At 43.3% G+C, this 21,880-nt stretch overlaps 1 protein-coding gene across 5 annotated transcripts in view; it reads right to left on the minus strand.

Annotated features, from left to right (window-relative positions):
• Positions 1–21,880, minus strand: part of FBXL13 (F-box and leucine rich repeat protein 13) — a 209,671-nt gene that overhangs the window by 74,964 nt on the left and 112,827 nt on the right. For all 5 annotated transcript variants that reach the window (XM_084787279.1, XM_084787275.1, XM_084787278.1 and 2 more), the window contains 5 exons: positions 7,847–7,945; positions 7,208–7,325; positions 6,946–7,108; positions 4,215–4,334; positions 3,119–3,245 (listed from right to left, as the gene is read on the minus strand). In XM_084787279.1, coding sequence (XP_084643405.1) covers positions 3,119–3,245; positions 4,215–4,334; positions 6,946–7,108; positions 7,208–7,325; positions 7,847–7,945 — 627 coding nt within the window. The remainder of the gene's footprint in view (positions 1–3,118; positions 3,246–4,214; positions 4,335–6,945; positions 7,109–7,207; positions 7,326–7,846; positions 7,946–21,880) is intronic.

Consider the following 21,880-nt stretch of genomic DNA (forward strand, 5'->3'; position numbering starts at 1 on the left):
GCAGAAGCAGGCAGATCTCTGAGTTTGAGGCCAGCCTGGCCTACAGAGTGAGTTCTAGGACAGCCAAGGCTACACAGAGAAGTGCTGTCTCAAAAATAAAATATCCAATAAATAAATAAATAATATAAATAAAATATAAAAGCATGGTATCTTAGTCAATGTTTTGTTGCTATGAAGAAACATCCCGACCACAGCGACTCTTAGAAGAAGAACATCTTACTGGGGCTGGCTTACAGTTTCAGAGGTTTAGCCCAGCCACATCATGGCAGGAAGCATGGCGGCACACAGGCAGGCACAGTGCTGGAGAGGCAGCTGAGACTTCTACATCTGGTTTGGCAGGCAGCAGGAAGAGAGAGTGACACTGGGCCTGGCATTTGAAACTTCAAAGCTCACCTCCAGTGACACACTTCCTCCAACAAGACCTCACCTACACCAACAAGACCACACCTCCTAGTGCCACTGCTTGATGACTAAGTATCCAAATATGTGAGCCTACGGGGTGGGGGGGGAACCATTCTTTTTTATTATTATTAATTTATTCATATTACATCTCAATTGTTATCCCATCCCTTGTATCCTCCCATTCCGTTCTTATTCAGATTTTAAAAGTTATTTTATGTGTATAAGTGTTTCGCGTATAGGTCTGCACACCACGTGTGTGCCTGGTGCCTGTGAAGGTCAGAAGAAGCTGTCGGAACCCTGGAACAGATGATTATGAGGCACCGTGTAGGTGCTGGGATTTAAAGCTGGGGCCTCTGGAAGGGAGTCAAAGTTCCTAACCACTGGCCTAGCTCTTCCACCCCAACAGCTAGACTTTAAATATCATTCTTATTTTCCCATCCCAGTCTCAAATCCTCATTTCCTGTAACTGGTCAATCACCAACATCTTTCAGTTTTATCTACTAAATGCTGTTCCGAGTCCTTTCCATACTTGCTCTAGCCTGGCTCCAAGACTCCCTTCCCTTTAGTTCCCTTCCCCACAGTCCTTCTCCTAATCACCCACTGTGATCCTTTGAATGGCGGCCTGGAAGTGGAACTGCTTGAAAAGAATTAGGAGGTGTGGCCTTGTTGGAGAAAGTGTGTCACTGAGGATGGGCTTTGAGCTTTCAAAGCCTTCTCCACCCCCTCCTTGATACTCCTCCCCTTCCTACAGATTAAAATGTAGCTCTGAACTACTGATCCAGCTACCATGCCCTCTGCCATGATGATAAACCTCTGAAACTGTAAGGCAGCCCCCAATGAAACTCTTTCCTTTATAAGTGTTGCTGTGGTCATGGTGTCTCTTCACGGCAATCAAGTGGTGACTGACATCCCCCCCCCTCCCCGCCTCCACCCTTCCAAGGATCCACTTGACATGGGGGGGGAGGGGCAATGACTGTTCCAAGTGCTACTTTGTCATTGCTTCAAGCCTATGTTTCTCAGCCCAGCATTAAGATTCCTTCAGCCTCCCTTTCAGAGCCCATTCCGGCAAGACTCAGCTGCAAGGAGTTCCTTGAACAAGCAGGCATGTCTTCACATAATGGCCGAATAGGTCAAATTAGGAAGTTGTTGTGCCCATCTGCCACACTACGCTAAAATGACCCACACCTCTCCTTCAACCACGGCTGCAGAGAACAGGTCTCATTCTTGTTAGAAACCACATTGCCAAGCGCTTATTCCTCCAGTCGGTGTGTGTGCACCAAGTGCCTAGTGTTCCCTAGGGTTCTAGGAGACAGAAACAGATGGAGCTGATTCTCAGACCTCGGAGACTGCCTACACAAAAAGCACTCACCAAGGACTCACCATGAAGATTCTTTTAAATTTGTGCAAATGAAAGAGTCTTCATAAGCCACTTGCCCCAGACCTCCATCGGGAACACTGCGCTGACTCATTTTTCCTTTAAGCAACAAATATGGTGAGTGACCAAGGAAACTGGAGCAATGGCTTGAACTGCCCTGTGGATCCTGTGGTCTTTATTGAATCATAGCTCTTTTAACTAATAAGAAACCCTTTCATCTACATGGAGATAAAGTCATATCCAACTAACCCACATTAAACTAATAGTACCATTTAGTTAGATGTTTACAAAGTTATAGACGAGTAAAGGTGTCTAGAGATACCTGGCCCCTGTCCGCCCCCTCCCCACACACACAGCATCCCTCAACACCTGCCCCCTCCCCCCTAGCATCCCTCAACACCTCCCCCCCCCCCCCCCGCAACAGCATCCCTCAACCCTTTCTCGGGACCAAGCCATAGTCATGTGTGTACTTGTCTGGCTGCCACCACTTACCAAACTTCAGTAGCCTTGTACTAGCTGCCTCTGATTGGTCACAGCCCCTCTGTGCTCTGCTTAGAAATTAAGGTGTTCCCACAGGAGGCTTCTCTTCCCTGGTCTCCCACACCCTCTGGGCCTTACAACATGGCACCGTGGGATGTAGGTGCTAGGCGGAAACACAAGGGCTGCCTTGTTTATTCAGGTGTTCCAGCCTTGGTCATCCAGGTGACCAAACACAGAAGTCATAACAAATACTGTTAACTCGTAGTGACATTCTAATGGAAAACTTGCTCAGAAGAATTTACAACGGACATATTACTAGAAAACACAAAGCCTACCCAAAGGCATAGCTAGCCACGTTTCATCTCTAGTGAATATCTGTAACATTCCAGAATTTAAATTCTGAGTGGTTTAAGTCTGACATCAAATTTACACTTCATCAGGACAGCCTTGGTCTTTGAAGAGTAGCATCGACTGCTTTTGAGAAAACTCCAATCTTAATCTTAAAGCATTCGCATAATTCATAGAATATGAAATTCACAGGAAAAATATATCCTGCTGTCTAAGGTCTACCATTACCACACAGCCTGAATGTCTATGATACAGCAAATTTCAGACTATCATGTAGTACTTTGGTCTATCATGCCTTTCCCCCAACACTGGATTTTGCTTTTTTTTTTTTTTTTAAACAAAGAATCATGACAATTTACAAACTTATCACTATCATGGGGACCACATTCTTAAATTTTCCATTTGTAATGTAATAACTTAAGAGAGGAAATGCTATTCTCTCTATTTTCTTGCAAATGTTATTACAAAATATGTCATTGAACTGTTTAATATGTGTGTGCGTGTTTTTCTTACCTCATTTGAGACAAATGTTCCAGAAAGATCTACTGATATTAAGGATAACATGCTTGCAATGTATTCAATTGCCAGGTCCGTCAAATGTTCACAGTTCCGTAAATTCAAGTAGTGTAAATTAGGGCAACTGAAAGAAAATACCACCAAGGGTTAACCTCAGAGGGCTCAAACACGTCAACAAAACCCTTCATTAAATATTAGGTGGGGGGGGACGGGGACACAAATGGTGTGGGAGAGTAGAAAGCAAGTTGGCTGTTTGTCTTGTTACAGGGTCTTATTTCATCCCTTAAACTGGCCTGGAACTCATGGCAATGCTGAAGTGCTGGGATTATCCGTGTGAGCCACCACACTTGGCTAAGATTTTGCATTATAAAGTTGGAGGGAAGGAAGATAGCCGAATGTGTGAGACTTCTTTGATGTAGTATCACACTGTGATTTTAACAGTGCAAACAGAGTATTTTCACAGTTGCATGAAACACCACCATGGAAACACTCTGAAGAATTGTCACCAGAGGTGCAGGGTTGAGCACTTCTCAGCAGGAGCCGAGTTCAGAAGGCCTCTACCTAGCAAGGAGCACAAAGATTAAGTCAATCCGCCGGAATAGCACACAGAAACCCTTGAGTAACCTGCAGGCTACCAAGAAGAGACTTGATACCCTATGAGCATATACAGGGGGAGGAGGTCCCCCTCAGTCACAGTCATAGGGGAGGGGAGTAGGGTGAAAGTGGGAGGGAGGGAAGAATAGGAGGAAACAAGGGATGGGCTAACAATTGAGATGTAATATGAATAAATTAATAAAATATTTTTTTAAAAAAAGAAACCCTTGAGTAAGGTTTATACTAGGGACAATATCCCTGGAAAGTGCAGAAAAGTCACACACATCTACATGTCCTTCTCTCCATGTTAGAATACAGCCTAGGTGACAATGAGAGGAGGCATAAAGGACTTCAATAGCTCAGGGCCACTCCAGCTTTTGGGTGTGCCTAACACGCTGGAAAGGATGTGGGCTCTTGGCTTTGAGGCCTCTTCTGATCACTCGTATGACCAAATGTAACAGATAACGTTCTAGTGTAGATGCTGTCCACTTTGTCCTACCGCTCTGACATTCTTATGATGGAGATGTCACCCAGGAGAGAGCAGTTCGTCAGATTGAGTTCTCTTAACCTCAGACTCGCAGGACCATCAAGAAACTGCTTCAGGCCATGATCACTAATCCTGTAGAAAATGATAAGGGAGAAGCGTCACACTTGACCTCACATGCAAACATGCAGACCGGTGCTAACATCCATTTCTACACCAAATATATTCCAAAGTAGGAGATAGCTACATACTGCTATTTTCTCAATTTTAGAAACAATTTTGATTGTGTATTATCCTAATATAATAGAAAATGTATGGATGATAGCAATCGGAGGAACAGTCACTAGTGTTACTAGTGTCCATTTGTGTAGTTAGGATGCCATGACTATTAACAATACGGAGGAGCTCCTTTTCCCAGTTTAGAATGTCCTAAGGATAATAAATCTCCAATAGGGTCTGCAAGAAGCTAAGACCAAAATTTAGAAGCAGGAAAGCAAAGACTCAAGACCCTGGATGGATTTCCACTACATTCAAGGTCCCCCGAGCCCCCACCCCCAAGCCCCGCCCACGCAGAGCTACCTGTACATCTCTCTCTGACAAGCAGGGTTAAGTTGATCCTCCCTAACAACAGTCAAATGTGGACAGTGTCCATCCAAATATATTTCCAGTGTATACCGTGTGAAAAATAGCTGAGCAAGCTAACCGGGTTTTGGGAGCATGTGCAATACGGCAAAACTGTGCTCTCGAGGGAACTTTTAGGGAAGAGCCTGTTTACTTTTTTGTGCCTATGCATAAGTGGGCATGCATATGATTAAAAACAAAGGCATTATGGTAAAAGACATGTGATGTAGAAAAATGATGATATAACTTAGTCTGTTAATCAAAATAGAAACCTTACCTACATAGTAATACTTGGACCCCTGACTTTCATGATCCTCTTCATTAACTTTGTGGAGAGAGGTTGGCACATGCTATATAACTGTAGTTCGGAGTCTCCCAGAAGGGCCTCTGGATGCCTCCAGGGCACCAAGCCAGAAGTGCATCCTTCTTGGAAGGTCCAAACGCCTCCAGTCTCAACCTCCGAGTGGAAAAGGATGAAGTGTGGGGGTCTCCCAAGGGAGCACAGAATAAAGTCCATGTCACAAGATCTCCAGTCCAGCTGTGGGTAGGGGAAAGGGAGTAGTTTTTCTCCACAGTGTTAGTTACTTCTCTTTTAGCTGGGGTTTCCGGTACCAGCAGCAGCGAGCAGGAGACCCAGCCCAAGTCAGGGGGAAACAGGGCTCAGCCTGATTCCCAGGAATCAGGTGGCTGCTACAGGAACAGCCCGCAGCTCTTGCCTGCAGCTTGATCCGTACTGGCGGGCTGGGTGAGCGCACTGCCAGCAGTCAAGCCCAGGGATCCAGGGATGAATTCTTCTGCGAGACAGGAGCCCTTCTTTCCCCAGTGCTGCAGCTCAGAATAAACAGCCAGTCTTGGATGTCCTTTGGTGAAGCACATGGTGCTCGCTAATTTTTTTGTTTGTTTTGGTTTTGGTTTTGGTTTTTCTTTTTTTTTTTTTTTTTTGGTTTTTCGAGACAGGTTTTGGTTTTTCGAAACAGGTTTTCTCTGTGTAGCCTTGGCTGTCCTGGGCTCACTTTGTAGACTAGGCTGGTCTGGAACTCACAGAGATCCGCCTGCTTCTGCCTTCCGAGTGCTGGGATTAAAGGCGTGCGCCACCATGCCAGGCTGCTAGCTCTTTTATTTCATGTGAAACAGGGATTTATAAACCTTGGGCAGTGGGAGGGGCTTTGAGGATGAATGTGTCTCATTGGCTGGTTAGGACACTGGCAGTGCTCTATTTGCACGGGGAAAGGTGACAGGTGACACTGTTGCAGAATGTTTGATGCCATTGTGATCCCTGAGATTGTGAACTATAAAGACCTGTTTCGCGTTTGGCATGGTTCTGCCCTAACATATACCTTTAATCCAAGAACTTTCTGTGTATTTCAAACAGGTGATTATGGTGTGGTTCAGCCAGCCTTAGCACACACCTTTAATACAAGAGCTTTCTGTGCGCTGGATTTAATAAATTTAACCCTAGGGCAAGAGGCAGAGCAAGAAACCGCCTGACAGGGATTAAAGAGTAGTAGGGACTTTGACTTGACAGGCACTTAAGACATTGTGGATATGAAAAGGGGGCTTTTTGAGCTTTGAGCTAGCAAGCTTTTGGCCTTTGGATTTTGGGACCTTTTCCTCCTGGGCTGTGAACTGAACGAGTGAGCTTTTTGGTTTCTCCTCTGGGATGTGAGCTGAGTAGGAAGGTCAGTTGGGTGCTTTCTCTGCCTCTCAGAGCTAGCAAGTTTTCACCCCAGTATCTGGCTCCCAAGTCTTCATTGGTGAAATCGAAGAATGGGGATTTTCATTCTTTTAAAGCAACACGTGACTGACCAGTAGTATCCCCCTGGAGGGTGTGTCAAGTGCTCCTGAGGCAGGCACGGAAACAAGGAGAGAGTTTTTTTCTCGCACCTTCTGTTCTCAGAATGAGATTTTAAATCTCACGTTTGAGAGGTCCAGGGTTTGCGCATGCGCCATCTCTCTGGTCCCATCCAGGGTTTGAGCATGCGTCATCTCTCTGGTCCCATCCAGGGTTTGAGCATGCGCCAGCTCTCTGCTCCCATGCCAATTCCCTGGAGGCATGATCCCCAAACCCCACAGATAAGCAACTTTCCTTGACTACTGAGTGGATGCACCCTGAGTGACTTCTTACCTTACACAATTTGTCAAGTTCAACACGGCCAATTGCTTCAAAAATGAAAGTGACTTGAGGCTGCAGTCTGTTAGTCCCTTGCAGTCCACCATGTAAATGTGACTCATATTGGGATAATTCTTGTCAACGTATTTAAAGCATGCATCAGAAATCCTTTTGTTTCCTTTTGAAAGGAAGGAAATACAAGTAACTATATTTAAATGTTCGGGGAATAAAATTTAAAAATAAGAATAAATCATGTTTTTCTTTTAGCATTACAGACCTTCGAATCGGATCTTTTTGAGGTTACAGGAGGAAAGGGCTTTGAAAGCACAGTCAGAGATGTGTGGCGAGCCAATAAAAACCACCGATGAAATACGGGGACACTTCGCAGCCAAAACCTTCAGAAGAGGGAAAAAGGAAACAGACAACTACTGTATGGAAACAGACATGCTAACTATCATATTGTCCTCATTTTAAAGCAAATAGGACTGTTTTCATAGTTGATGAGATCAATATGCCCGTGTTTCAATAACACAAAGAAATGAAAATTAAACCACGTTACTAGAGCTTGGGAAAATCTGAAGAAATGAAATACCGAAAAAGTCAGTCAGTCAGTCAATCAATCAATCAATCAATCAGTAATCAATCAGCAACTTGATATGTGGCATCAGACGTAAGCCAAGCAGAGCTGGGTCTGGGTCGTAGTTAGTTGGGAGAATTACAGGTATGCTTTGGCTATAACATCATGAAGTATTTAAGCATACAAATATTTTTAAGGTGCACGCATGTATATATGTGTAAACATTTAAATGATTTAGCTATTAATCAAATACAAAGTCAGCTCACATTTCACAGTAGTCCAGACTATTAGAATGTGTACTCATATAAACAAAGGGAAAGGCTCTCTCTCACTACCTACTTTTACACAGTTGTCTGTCAGGGTTGGCATGTCATTGATGGTCAGGTGCATGATTCCTGTGCAGCTGTTTGCGATGTTCCTGAAGCCTTGGACTGAGATCTGAATCACAGAGGGGAAAGTCATGGGAAAACTAATTAGCAGGGCCTTGCGTGAAATGTCGACATGGCGATCACCAAAGGTTTGTCACCAAAGGTTTTTGTACTTGTTGTCACGCTAAACAACCTGGGCTCAAAACCTAGAGCTCACATGACAAAAGACAGAATTAACTCCAGCAAGTTATAATCCTAAATCAGCAAGCTCCATGGGGCCCATCCACTGAAGCATAAGCATATTCACACACACACACACACACACACACACACACACACACACACACCAAATAAATAAACAAATAAGTATAATCTTTAAACAATAGATCTGACATGGTGGGAAGAATCCAGTCGTGATTTTTTTTTTTTTTTGGGTCATTAGTTCATGTCTTAATGAAGTAAACTCACATAATATAAACATTAACCATTGAAATAGAGACTCAGTGTTTTATAGTCACCACCTGTATCTAGTTCCAAAGCACCTTCATAAGTCAAATGGAGACCCTGAGCAGCCAGGCACCTGCTTGGCACACACCCCTCCCCTTGGTCCCTGGCATCATTAACCTGTTTTCTGCCTCTTTGGACCAACTTGTGTGAAGTATTTAATACAATGCAACTACACAATGCACAGCCTTTTGTACGTACATGTTTCACTTAGCATTTTGTTTATCCACTGTATTAGTTGTGCTCTCTAGAGAAACAGAGCTGATAGAATATATATACGCATTCATATGTATCTAAACAATCCCATATACATATATGTGTGCATACATATATACATGTATATGTATATATATGTATCTCTATGTATACTGGATTAATTTGAGTGGCTTACAGTCTGTGGGAGCCAATCCAAACAATGGCTGTCTACCAACAGAAAGTCCAAGAATTCACTATTTGTTCAGCCCACAAGGCTGGGTGTCTCAGCCGGTCTTCAGCTTATGCTGGCATCCTGAGGGAGTAGGCTCTAATGCCTGGGAAGGAACGGCCTTGCCAGTGAGAGCAGCAGGCAGAGAGAGAGAGAGCAAGCTTCCTTCTTCCTGTCCTTTACATAGGTTGGTGGCAGAAGGTGTGGCCCAGATTAAAAGTGCACTTTCCTACCTCAAAAGATCTTTTACATTCTCATCAGCATCTATTTTTCACAATTCTAGTTGGACAGCTCCAATTTCTCTCTATTTTTGCCAATATGCACCCTCTGTCTTTTGAAGTTTCCAAGTACGGGCCGGAAAGATGGGTAGGTGTGCAAATCACTGGCTACCCTGCCAAAGGGCCTGGGTGTGATTCTCAGCCCCCACATGGTGACTCACAACTGTCTGTAACCTCAGACAGTTCCAAGTTCCAAGGCTTCCAATGCCCTGGCCTCACCTCCAAAGACACCAGGCCCACATGTGGCACACAGACATAATGGAGGCAAAACAGTCACACATAAATAACAATAATTTTAAAACCTATAAACACATTTTAGAGAGAGCTGAGTAGGCTTGAAGAAATGCCCCTCTGTGGTTAACTGTACATCCTCAGTGATCAGCACTGAGTACGTTCTCCTGTGCTAAGAAGCCGCTTCTCTGGGGAAGCAGATGCTTATGACTTGCCTACATTCAGCTATGCTTTTTGTTCTTGCTGAATTATAAAACAAGCAAATAAATCCTAGATCCTAGGCTCCCAGTCTGTCAGTTGTCTTTACATTTAAAAAAACAACCTCCTCTTATACACAAAAGATTTTAGTTTTGATGAAGTCCAATTCGTCTATTTTTTCCTCCTTATTGTTCATGTTTTGGTGTTCTATCTCAGAACACATTACCAAGTCCAAAATCAAGAAGATTGCCCTGAGCATCCTTCCCTGTTTTGCTGTGTTAGTGCCTAGACATAGATAACTGTAGCACCAGTGGTTGAAAGGGGTTCTTTTCACCATCGAATGGTTCTGGAACCACTATCAAAACTCAGTTGACCAGCATCATGAGAAACGGCTCCTCTGTTAAAAGCACTTGTTCTCTTCTGGAAGACCTGAGTTCAGTTTCCAGAACCCATGCTGGACTGCTCACAACCACCTCTAACTCCAGCTTAGGGGGTCTGCTGGCTTAGCCTCACCTCTGTGGGTACTCATACACACATGGCATACACACACACACACACGCACACGCACACGCGCGCACACACACACACTTAAAACAAAAATACACCTTTAAAACATCAACTGGCCATAAGTAAGTGGACTTCAGGATCCTCAGTTTTATTGGCCTACATCTATTTTTATGCTAACACCGCACTCTTGACTCCTGTAGATTTGTAGTATGGTTTTCTTCTCAACTGTCAAAAGTCTATATTAATGGAAGCAATATAGTTCAAAATAATGACTATATGATAAGTTACCTTAAAACAATTCAATCTTTAGGATGGGGTACACCAAGGGAAACTGAGGCCATCACAGAGCAGACGGATGCCACTGAGGTGTCATTTCCACAGCACCATGGCACAGAAAATAGGAGTCACCTCTACAGGCGCCTCACCTGCTGGGAGAGGACTAGCCAACAGCTACAGAACTGACAGCCACATCCTCAAAACAACCGGAGCTCATCTCATACATCACTTCCTCAGGAAGAGTCCTGACCCTTGGACTAGACCAGGTTCCTCTTATACACCTACCTACAATTAGCTATTGAACTAATTCTACTCAGTTTCTAGCAGGCCACCTATGGCATCAGGTAAATAGACAATCAGGCAGCACTATTATATGAGCAGACATGAAAATAAGTTAAGAGAATCCTCTTTCATAGACGCTCCTAGGCAACACATTTTGACAATGGTCCGGAAACTTTGAGGCCAGGGGCTGAATGCACAGACTCGAATCACTGCAGAACCATGGCTTTGGGTGTGAGTATATTGTGGCCTTGGATTTACTTTGTAGCTGGTGATTTCGAACTTCTGGTCCTTTAACATCCCCATCCTGGGTGCTGGGACCCACCAGGCCCAGTTTATGCACAGCTAGGGACTGAACCTAGAGCTTTGTGCATACTAGGCTAAGCATTCCACCAACCCAGCTACATCCCCAGCCGGGAAATAGAATACTCTAAGGTCTGAATTATATATGTATCTTGGGTCAAGAATTCTTCTTGCTGGGGGGGGTGGAGCGGCTGGCGGAGACTGGTGCACCAAACAAGGACCATGCATAGAGAGGACCTAGGCTACCCCACTTAGATGTAGCTGATATGCAGCTTAGTCTCCATATGGGTCCTCTGTTAAGGGGAGCAGGGGCTGACCCCACCATGGACTCTGTTGCCTGCAGCTTTACCACTTCCCCCTGGCGGAGTGCCTTACCAGGCCACAGAGGACAGGGATGCAGGCAGTCCTGAAGAGACTTGGTAAGCTGCGGTGAGTTGGGTAGGGGAGAAGGGAATCCCTTTCTCTGAGGACTAAGAAAGGGAAAGGGGGAGGAGAGAGGGAGGGTGGGACCTGGGGGACACAAGGGAGGGGACTATGATGGGGATGTACTGTGAATACATTTTTTAAATAAATTCAAGTTAAAAAAAAAGAACAATTCTTGAACAAAACTATCCTAAAGAAATAGAATTGAGTGCTGAGACTTTTGTACATACAAGGATGTAGTTATGTATGGCAGATACAGTCTGAGAAATGTGTTGTTGGCTTATCTTGCCACTGTGCGAATATCAGAGGTTGCTTAGATATAAACCAAGGTAGCTACACTATTACTAGGCAATATAAACTTGTAGGATCACTGTCCCTTATGTGGTCCCCTGCTAACCAAAGCATGTGACTGTATTTATTACAGATTATGTAACAGTGAAGAACTGACACCAAACTAAGATATTAGTAATTAACATGGATTACCTGATAGTAACTCACAGACTATAATAAATATTAATACAAATAATAACTTAGAAAATCAAGTGAGATGACAAAATAGCTGAAAAGGTTGGCTACATAAAAGCTTCCCTTTTGAAAATATTGTCCACGGGTGTGGTGGTTTGAATAGGCACGGCCCCCATACAGTCATGTGTTTGAGTGCTTGGCCCATAGCGAGTGGTACTATTAGAAGGTGTGGCTTGTTGGAATAGGGTTAGGGCCATCTCTCCAGCCCGATGTAGTTCCTTTTTAAAGGAAAATAAATCAGATCACATGGTTCAGAGGCCTGGCTAGTCTGAAATCTATAAATCAAAGCCAGGAAGCTGAAATCCCAGGAAGAGTAGGTGCTGTGAGGTTGAATCAAAAATCAAGAAAGGCCTCCATGTTGTAGTCTTCAGGCAGAATTCTGTTTTCTGGAGCAGAGCGTTGTCATCTTCTTGAGGCAGACTTTACTGTCCAAGGCCCAGCCACATTCTGAAAGATAGCCTGCATGTAAAAGCAAAGGCGTCTATATGCTGCTAGGGAGGCCCTCTGACTGTCTGTTGCCTTAAACATGGGAGGAAAGCAGTGGGGGTGGCTTAGGCTTCAGCGGCAAGAATAAGCTTAGTAAAATAAATAAATAAATAAATAAATAAATAAATAAATAAATAAATAAATAAGAATAAGCTTAGTAGATTAAAAAAAAAGAAGAAAGAGCCATAAAGAAAAAAAGTCTTTTGTATTATAGCCAAGGATTCATGAGGGAACTTTTCATGGCTTCTTCCAGGAAAATCAAAAACAAAAAACAGTCCAGAGAGATGAATAAATGTGTAAACACACAGAGGATAGAAGTGGAAATAATAATTCTGGGCTTGGGGTCAGCAAAGCCTGGCTCTCTGGTCCTCCGTCTATCACACAGCAGTGGCTACAGGAGTGCATGGTACACACAGTGCCTAGGCAGGGACCATCAGGCACAGTTTTGCCCATTATTTGTTTTCTGGATATGGGTATTCCCACAGAAAGCAGAAGAGTCAAGAACCAGGGGCAGAGGGACCTCGAAGCTCTCCACAGAGCATTCCCTACCTGGCCAATAAAAAGGCATGCGTGGTAGTGGTGTTCAGAGATGTGGCTCCTCACCCACTCCTCACAGCTGTCCCCGCTCTTAGCAATCCTCACTGCCTGAGCCAGAGGAATAAGAGAACGAAAGCCCTCCAGTTCCTTGGCAATGCCTGGCCCAGAGGCCACCTCGTCCATATGACCCCACAGGTGACAACTGTTGATCTTAGCAGTTCTGAGTTCACTCCCGTTATCACAGACCCTGGCCCCGTTTCCCCAAGCAATGGCTTCTGCAGAGCAAACAACCTTTTCCCTCCTGTCTTGAAAACACACTCATGACAAGACTTCCTGAAAAGGGAGGGCAAAGGTGACAGAGCTGCCAGCGGCCCATATGTGTGATTCCTTGCAATATAGCCAAAAGCTTAGAGCTTTCGACCCAAGGATTAGTCTCTGGAGAAGGAGGGGGGGGGGAATCTCTAAGGAGAAAGTCTCAGCTTTGTTCTGGCACCAGGCACTTAGTTCTCCACAACGTTTATATTATAATATCCAAAAAGATGTTTGGCTAGTGTTTTATGGTTCAAACACTTCTGCCAGAATCTTTTAGGCCAAGCAATTATTAGTTGCTCTCTCTGAAATATTGGGGTATAAATCTGAAACTGGGATTTTTTTTTCTCTTTAAAATGAGGAGAAAATCGAAATTGTTTTACCATGTTCCAAATCTGAGGTTTCCTCACAGCTGATAACCACTCTGTCTGTGTAGGAATCGAGGACCTCATCTATGCCGGGAGGCGGTGGCGGCTCGTCTTTGCCTCAGTCCCTGTCCCTTTGCTGGTTAGGAAGCTGGGGAAACTGGCCTCACCAGTGTGCTCCCAGCTAGTGTCCCCGGCAGACAGCACGGCTGTTGACAAAGAGGAGATTTTTCTCAGCTGCAAACGGAGCAGATCATCTACATGGGAAGACATGGCTGTGTGTGGAGACAGAGCGGCCTGTGAGATGCGTGAATGAAGGCTCGAGTGCGGACAACCACGGAGCAGATCACAGCCTTTGCCGACTCCAAGATGGAGGAAACGGGCATGGCTGGGTAGAGGCAGGGCTGACCACACTGATGACAATCCCTTACCAGGGTTCCGCTTTCCATCCCTTTTCTATGACTGTGTCTCCGGATCAGTCTGACAAGCAACGCAAAGATGACAAATGTGCAGGGCCAGACCCTCTGTGACATACAGATCCAGCTTAAGTAGATGCGGTCCAAGCCATGCTCCTGTACCACTTCCAGCTGTTTCTCTCACTCCAGCAGCACTGTGGCCAATGACTAATAAGTAATGGAATGACTTTGGTCAGACCCATATATCCTTCACAACCTCTAAGTAACCTCAAAGGAGCAATGCTTAGCTAGAATAAATTATTGGGGGAAGAAAGCAGAGCTTTTCACCGCAGACAGCGTGGAACATTCTACTTCACTGCGCTCAGCTGAAGCCCACAGCTCTCACTCTGCCCTGCATAACACTTGCCCGCACACATTTACAATCCTTCTGAGAAACACACACAGGACCTCAGCCATCAGTGTGTCCTATACAACACAAACCCGATACAAAGTATGGACCAACAAAAGCTTTTTAATAGACCAAGCCAGTGATGAATAAGTTGTTTATAAATTATAATGGGAAAGTGTCAATACGGCCAATAAGAGATTGCCATATTTATCAAAACATTTGGGTACCAACCATTTTTTTAAAAAAATAGCTTTATTTTTCTAATGGGAGTCAAGAGCTAGAATACAAGTAAAGGGAGGCCTGCAGCTGCCAGGAAGGCAAGCATGCTAGCCAGTTCTGCGTCTGTAACACGATGACTCAGAGCTTTGATAGGCCAGAAACAGGCTGTCCCATCTTGAAGTTGTGTCATCGTTGTTGAGCACACAGTTTCTTGTCTCCCCCCCACCCCATCCATCAGTCAAATTAAGCACAGCCCCCCCACCCCACCCCAGGTTATAATGGAATGCCTAGGGTGACATTCCTTAGTGACAGTGAGAATCAAACCATGGTACTTCCTTCTTACAGTATAGTGATGCTCAGAGCTGCTTGGCTTGTCAGTGCTTATTAAGCTAGAGAGTGGCTTCTAGCTAGAACTTAAGCCTTGTGCTTTATTTTTATCCAAAGATCAAAACAGAGTTTCTGAATAGCTTGTGAAACTCTGCGTGTGAGTCACTTCCCATGATAAGGAATGAGGAGAAACATCAGCGAAGTGGGGCTTCCAAAATGCGTGAAATTGCTTCAAGTTTTTTATTTTTGTTTTTTTCAGGAACGGAAAGCATGATTTGTTATTTATTATCTGACTGAAGTTTTTTTTGCCAGATGTTTCATTTTTTTAACTACATAATCTAATTTAAAGTCCTTTATACATTTTGCCTGAAAGAACCTTATATTAAACAGTAGTTGTTAAAACTCTATTTTAAATCTTTCCTTTCCTTTTCACTATGGCCAGGACAGTTATATGAAACAAGTAATTATATGACTGCCATTCAAATGTCACATGTCTGATTTAGAAGATGAATGAAAATGTTTTTTATAATCATGCATTTTCTTCAGTGCAACTGAACAATAGTTCTGGAAGGACTAAGTTAAGGTATTTCTTCTATGAGCAGAGCCATGACAAGCAGTGACACCATGGGTCTTCTGCCTGATGGGTCTCCCAGAAGCCACTCTTACCAAATGACACTTCAGACCATATGCCTTCCCCCCCCCCCAAATTCAAAATGCAACTTAAAAAATAATATAGCCCAATTATCACCTCGAGTTTTATACATGATAGATTGGTGGACCAAGATTCTCCTCTGTCTAGACATGTTCTGTGTGATCTTAGCATCGGTTTCAGTACTGTGAGAAGCTGGCTCATACCACTTATGAAAACAAGATAAATGTGATAGTTTTTAAAAGATGGTTGCTAAGGCTAACCTCTTCAGGAATTCTATAAGCTGACTGTTAAACACAGGTATTCAACGTTATAGAGCGTTTTGGGTGACTATTCAGGTAGAAAACTGTCTCTGTTATCTTTTCGTTTGGAAAGCTACTAACCTGCACTCTCGGCATACTCAGGTAATCAAGTTTATTCCTTCTCAAGTCTCTGATGGAGCAGAAGACCAGGTAGTTTAGTTCTACAATGAAGCTTAGTTGTTTAGGGGTTAAGATGTTTTTAGGTCTGGATAGGTGTTCTAAGTTGATAATGACAATATGTGATAGAGATTGATTTACATTCAGAAATTTAGACACACCCAAGATAGGGAAGATGTCTCCTTCAAGACTGTCAAATACAAATAGCCAAAACACTAAGAACGTAACATTTATATAATTCCTGATTGTGTCATGGTTGTTCTTGCTAGAGGTAATCTATTGCATATATGTGTAGTAATATAAATATATATATAAAAAATAAAATAATAATAAAATTAAATTAAAATTTTAAGGTATATTAAATTTATAAGTTTAAAGCATATTAAATGCAAAGGTATTATGTAGCTAAACTCATCACTCCTCGTTGTTTTTGCTACACATCACCATTACCAGTGCTTATAAAGGTATTTACATCTGTTTTCTTTCACAGTGACCTTCTCAGATAACGGTGGGCTTATCTGAGCATTGCATGAAGCTGAGAAAGTGAAGTCTGAATTGCACTGGGAACCCTAAGATGTCAGAGGGGCCAATGTTGCAGGGTACCCACAAAGGAGAGGTACAGAGGAAACCAGCCATATAGAGAGACGTATATTGCAGGCAGCAAATCGGGGAGGGCAGAGGCGTCTAAGCCCCTAGACATCAGACATGGAGTGTGCCCTGCTGGGCTTTGCTTGGTCTTGCTTTGGTCCAGTATTTCCTTACTAGACCCCATTTCCTTCATTTTGGAATGATAATGTATGTTCTGTGCCATTGTATGTTGGAAGCATGCGCTTTGCCTTTTATTTTTCTAACAGGAGTTTACAGTTAAGAGATTTCCCTGAGTTTCAGAAGAGACTGTTGAGACTGTTGTAGACCATACAGGGACTTTTGAAGTTGACCTAAATGCATTTTGCATTATGGTATGAGCAGAAGCTTATGGGGACCAGAGGGTAGAATGCAGTGATTTCAGTAAGAATGGTCCCGATATGCTTATATGCTTGAATACTTGGTCCCCAGTTGATGTAATTATTTGGGAAGGTTTAGGAGGTGTGGCCTTGTGGGAGGAGGTGTGTCACCAGGGGTACGCTTTGAGGTTTAAAAAGACTCACTGCATTCCCAGTCCTCTCTCTCTCTCTCTCTCTCTCTCTCTCTCTCTCTCTCTCTCTCTCTCTCTCTCCTGCCGTCCTTCCCTCATCAAGATGTAAGCTCTAAGCTGTCCCTGCTCCCATGACTTTGCTCTGCCAACATGGACTCCAACCCTCTGAAACCATGGTCATGTTGTTTTATCACAGCAATGGAACAGTAACTAATACACCATGAGCCTGGGCTGAACTCTAAATCAGAATATTGTGAGATACGATCTCTTCGTTCGTTATACCAGTTCCGTTGGCCACAAAACTTATACCCTAGCGAATTCTTATTGCTAAACTCGGATCGATTCCCCAACTCCCAGCTCTATTCCAACATCAGCCTTGCTTTTTCAAGTAACTCCTGTCATTTGTATCCAGATTTATCACAAGTACCTCAAGTTCAGTCTTTCTAAAAACAGAATCCATTATTACTTTCCCCAGGCTTGTTCTTCCTCTGGTTGCCTTGATTCACCATACCAGAACCAATCCTCACAGCAGAACCCTTCCCACCCAGAGGTGATCCAGCTCAGCCTAGCCAGACTAGAAATGAGGAAATGAGTTAGAAAGAAGCACAAAGTGAGCAACTGCCCAAGACCACATGGTGAGCGACTAAGGTTCAAGGTCTCAAGACTCTGGAGCTGTTTTGCCATCTCACTGCCTTCTGGTGCACAGGAGAGAGAGAGAGAGAGAGAGAGAGAGAGAGAGAGAGAGAGAGAAGAGAAGGGAGGGGAAGGAGAAAGGAAAAGGGGGAGCAGAGAAGGGAAGCGAAGGAGACAGAGACAAAACAAAAGGAAATTCATTCCCAGTTTTGCTTTGCTTATGCAACACCCACTTCTCTTGCTTGGAATGTCCTGGGACATGCCTATGAGGCGTCCCCTCACCTCTACCACAAACCTCAGGTGTAAGGGAACCTTCCACGATTGCTATGCATGGGAGAGGCTGCAGTTGCTGAGAACTGAAATGACCATGGAGTCATCCAGTTTGCAGTGGGTTTGTTTGGCTCTCACAGTCCCCACAAAGATTTAACAGTATCCGAACTACTGATAAGCCATTACTTCACCTCATTTGAATGCCTCTGGGATCTTCTCTCTCTTTGTTGATTTGTGTGATGTAATTGAAATATGATTTTTTAAAAAAATGCTTTCATTTCATATTACATCATTTCCTAAGCCCTCCTCTGACTGTAAATGTGTAGACATGTCTGACTTAGCCATCACCAAAAAGAAAGACCTCAGGATATTGTTGACAGGGGAATCCTTACAGAAATACTCTTCAGATAAAGGATAAAGAGAAAGAAAAGGGTGGAATCATCACCCACCCAACTGGCAGTTTTCCATGCATAGGAGGACAAATTTGTCCTTTGGAACTCCTAACCTACACATGTTTTCTACTTTGAACTTTTGACAGAACCAAGAACATATCTGTGAGAGCTCTGAAGTAGACTGGGAACTCAAGGGGATCTCCTTGAAGCATGTACTTGGTGCTTTCAAAATCCATTTTATTCACTTATTAGTCATTTATGGGGATATTTGAGAAAGACTTGGACTCCTCCTTACAGCTATCTGCAGAAACAGCATTCTAGGCAGGGAGAGCAGCCAGTGTGAAACCCCAAGGGCCAGATCTCATTTTAAGGAACAGCAAGGAGGCCAGTGCAGTGTGGTTAGGGAAGATTGGCAAGGGAAAGTCAGAGCGATGATGTCAGAGAGGCGACCGGAGGACAAGCGATTACATGGGGCCTTCGGATCCTTTTCACTGAGTTGGTAAAGAAGCCTTGCCAGCTATTCAAGTAAAAGAAGGGGCTTTTTAAAGGTGACTTTAGACACTGTGTTGAGAACAGCCATGTAGAATGCAGGGGGTGAAAATACAGAGACCAGCCTGGAGAAAACAACAGTAAGACACAGGGAAGAAATGGAACAGCCCGTTGCAAATATGGTAAAGACAGTCAGAGGCTTGGAAGATTCTGTGTGGCTAGTCAACTGGACTTTATGGCTGTCACAGGGAGAAGGACCCAGGATGTCATCTTGGTTTTGTAGGCCTACTGTAACGAAATAGTGCAAACAGCGTGTGTTAAACAAGATGCATCCTTTCAGAGCTCCAAAGGGTGAAGTTTGAACCAAAATGTCAGCAGGGTCCAGTCCTTCTGAGGCCACAAAGGAAGGATCCATTCCAGAACTTTCTCTTTGGCCTACTGGCGGTTCTCTCAGTCTTCTTTGTGTGCTTCCTGTCTGTGTGTCTGTACCAACCTTTTCATTTCTCCTAAGGACACCAGTCATACATGATCAGGGACCACCCTAATGACTTCATCCTAACTGTGTTTGTAATGATACTCTTAGATAAGGCATTTTCTGGGGTGCGTGTGGTTGTGGCTTCAATATATGAATTTGCTGGTCACCTAATTCAACATGTAACAAAAGACTCCAACATTCTCAGCCTAAATAACTAGACAGGACTGTCACTGACTGAGATAAGGGAAGCTAAGGTACAGTGACATGTTACTTATAGAGCAGAAATAGTTTTCTTAAGATATAAGAATCCAAGCTAGGAGTGTTAGCCCTGGCCTGTAATCTTGACACTTGTGAAGCCAAGGCAGAAAAATTACCATGGATTCAAGGGTAGCCTGAGCTACAGAGCAAGACTCTGTCTCAAAAACAAAATAAAACAAATAGATTATTAATATAAAATTATGGAGAAAACTGGCTCTGGAACATATTTCATACACAAAATATTCATAGACTTTAAAGATACAAAACCACAAATATTCCTACATACATGTTTTATGTATGTGTGTGTAGGATATGTATATGTAAGATACATATCTGTATACATACTAGTGTAATATAAAGTTATGAGATGAAGTCAACAAGACCACAGGAGAATCCTGAGAAATAGTGGGGGGGCCAGAGCTGGACTCTGAGACCCTCAGTGACTGTGATGTCAGAGGAGAGAAAGCGGGTAGGTGGGAAATATTGTCTGCAGCAAGCCCAACAGGATAAAACTGCTTATGAGCATTAAGATAAACACACATGGAACCACACCGTAAGAATACAGGAGTACTCAGAGAATTAAGGAAAAAGATAATGTTGGCAGGTTGCTTGGAGGGAGGATGGCAGCAGACTAAAGGGTATAAATCAAATGAGAGGCCTGTACACAGACAAATGAGGAAAGTTGCCAGGAACTGAGGAACAGGATTAAATTGGCTCTTGGTATCTGAGTTCTAAAATAAGAAAAATAAAGGAAAATAAACCCAATATAAAATAAAAATAGAAATCTCTGGTTATATTTCCTCCCATGGGTGTTTTTTGTTTTTGTTTTATTTTGTTGTTGTTTTGTTTTCTGTTTTGTTGTTGTTGTTGTTGTTCTTCTTCACTGCACAAAGTTACAGAGGAAACAATTTAAAACTCCTTTTCTTGGTTCCTTTTAATGAGAGTATTCACAAATAAAAATTCCTTATTGATTTCTGACAGATTGATAAGAGTTCCTGACAAGACAAGAATTGCATGAAACCTTCTTAGCATGGTTGAACGTACACAGCTGAAATATTTACTGTCAAATTCAAGAACAAAGGACTGCTTAACAAAGAGACCCACTCTCCTCCCAGGCTCTCATACGACACTAATGACAGTGTTGCTATCATTAATGACATGGGTAAACACAGGAAGTACCTAGGGGGCCCTCAGCCTCAGCTTTGCTGTAGAAACCACATCTCTGCCTTTTCTAGAGAGGAAAACATCACTGGAATTAGTCTGACCAATTCAGAAAATTAACAATATCAACTAAAGCTAATCATATACATACCTGATGAGCAAGACTTTGACTCTTATTTATACAGGAATTTTGACTTCTTGTAAAAAACACAGAAATACTGTAAGAATATGTATTCGTTTTAATCCCAGGTGTGGGAATATGAGGCTGTTTCAAAGCTTCTGACTATGATTTGCCTGGTGCTCTAGCAGAGGCGAGCTGCAGATAGTTTCTGTGATTGTGTTACATTTGGAATTCTGGGAGTTTTTCAGAGGGTATGTAAGTGCTAGAGCTCTGAAAGGTGGGGTCTGTGGTTGTTGGTTGTTCTGGGCAGGAGGAGGGGTAGAGGGGTGAAGTATGGCAGGAGTTGTATGTGGTTTGTTAAGTAGTCGTGCTCAAAGAAGAAACAAGAAAAAAGTAATTTAGATTCAAGGGTCTCTCTCTCTCTCTCTCTCTCTCTCTCTCTCTCTCTCTCTCTCTCTCTCCTCTCTCCTTCTTTCTCTCTTATCTAATGATAGGGGGGTTAAACTGGCATAGGAAAGAGTAGGAAAAAGGAGAAGCCTCAAAGTGGCAAAGACCAGCAATAAGTAGCACTTCAATGTGGGGCTCAAAAATGGGAAATTTTATTTCAAATGCCATAAAGGAAACAGCAGGGGACAAAGAAATATATACTTTTTTCAAGAGGCCATAAAATAGTTCATTGTGGCTGCTATCTCTGAGAAAGTCCATACTTTGCTCCCAACTGTACAGAGGGCAATCAGGTGAGAAAGAAGCTGAATGGTCTGCTGAAATAGCCTGTTTCAAGAGAAAGAGTTAATCTCTAACAAACCGTGCCCCCAGAGTGGGAGTAAGAGCAGCCTTAAGAGATCACCATCATCAGCTTTCCTAGTGGGCATACAGCATGTACCTGCTAATGGTATGGTACAAGTTACGGTGAGATAGGATGGCATCCTATAGCAATGATAGTTCTAAGGTGTTTTAAAGAGGCCAAGATTTCATACGGGATGTACTCACCTTATGTAAAACAGATTC

The sequence above is a fragment of the Acomys minous genome (genome assembly GCF_964271855.1).
Source record: "Acomys minous genome assembly, chromosome: 6".
Lineage (NCBI taxonomy): Eukaryota > Metazoa > Chordata > Mammalia > Rodentia > Muridae > Acomys > Acomys minous.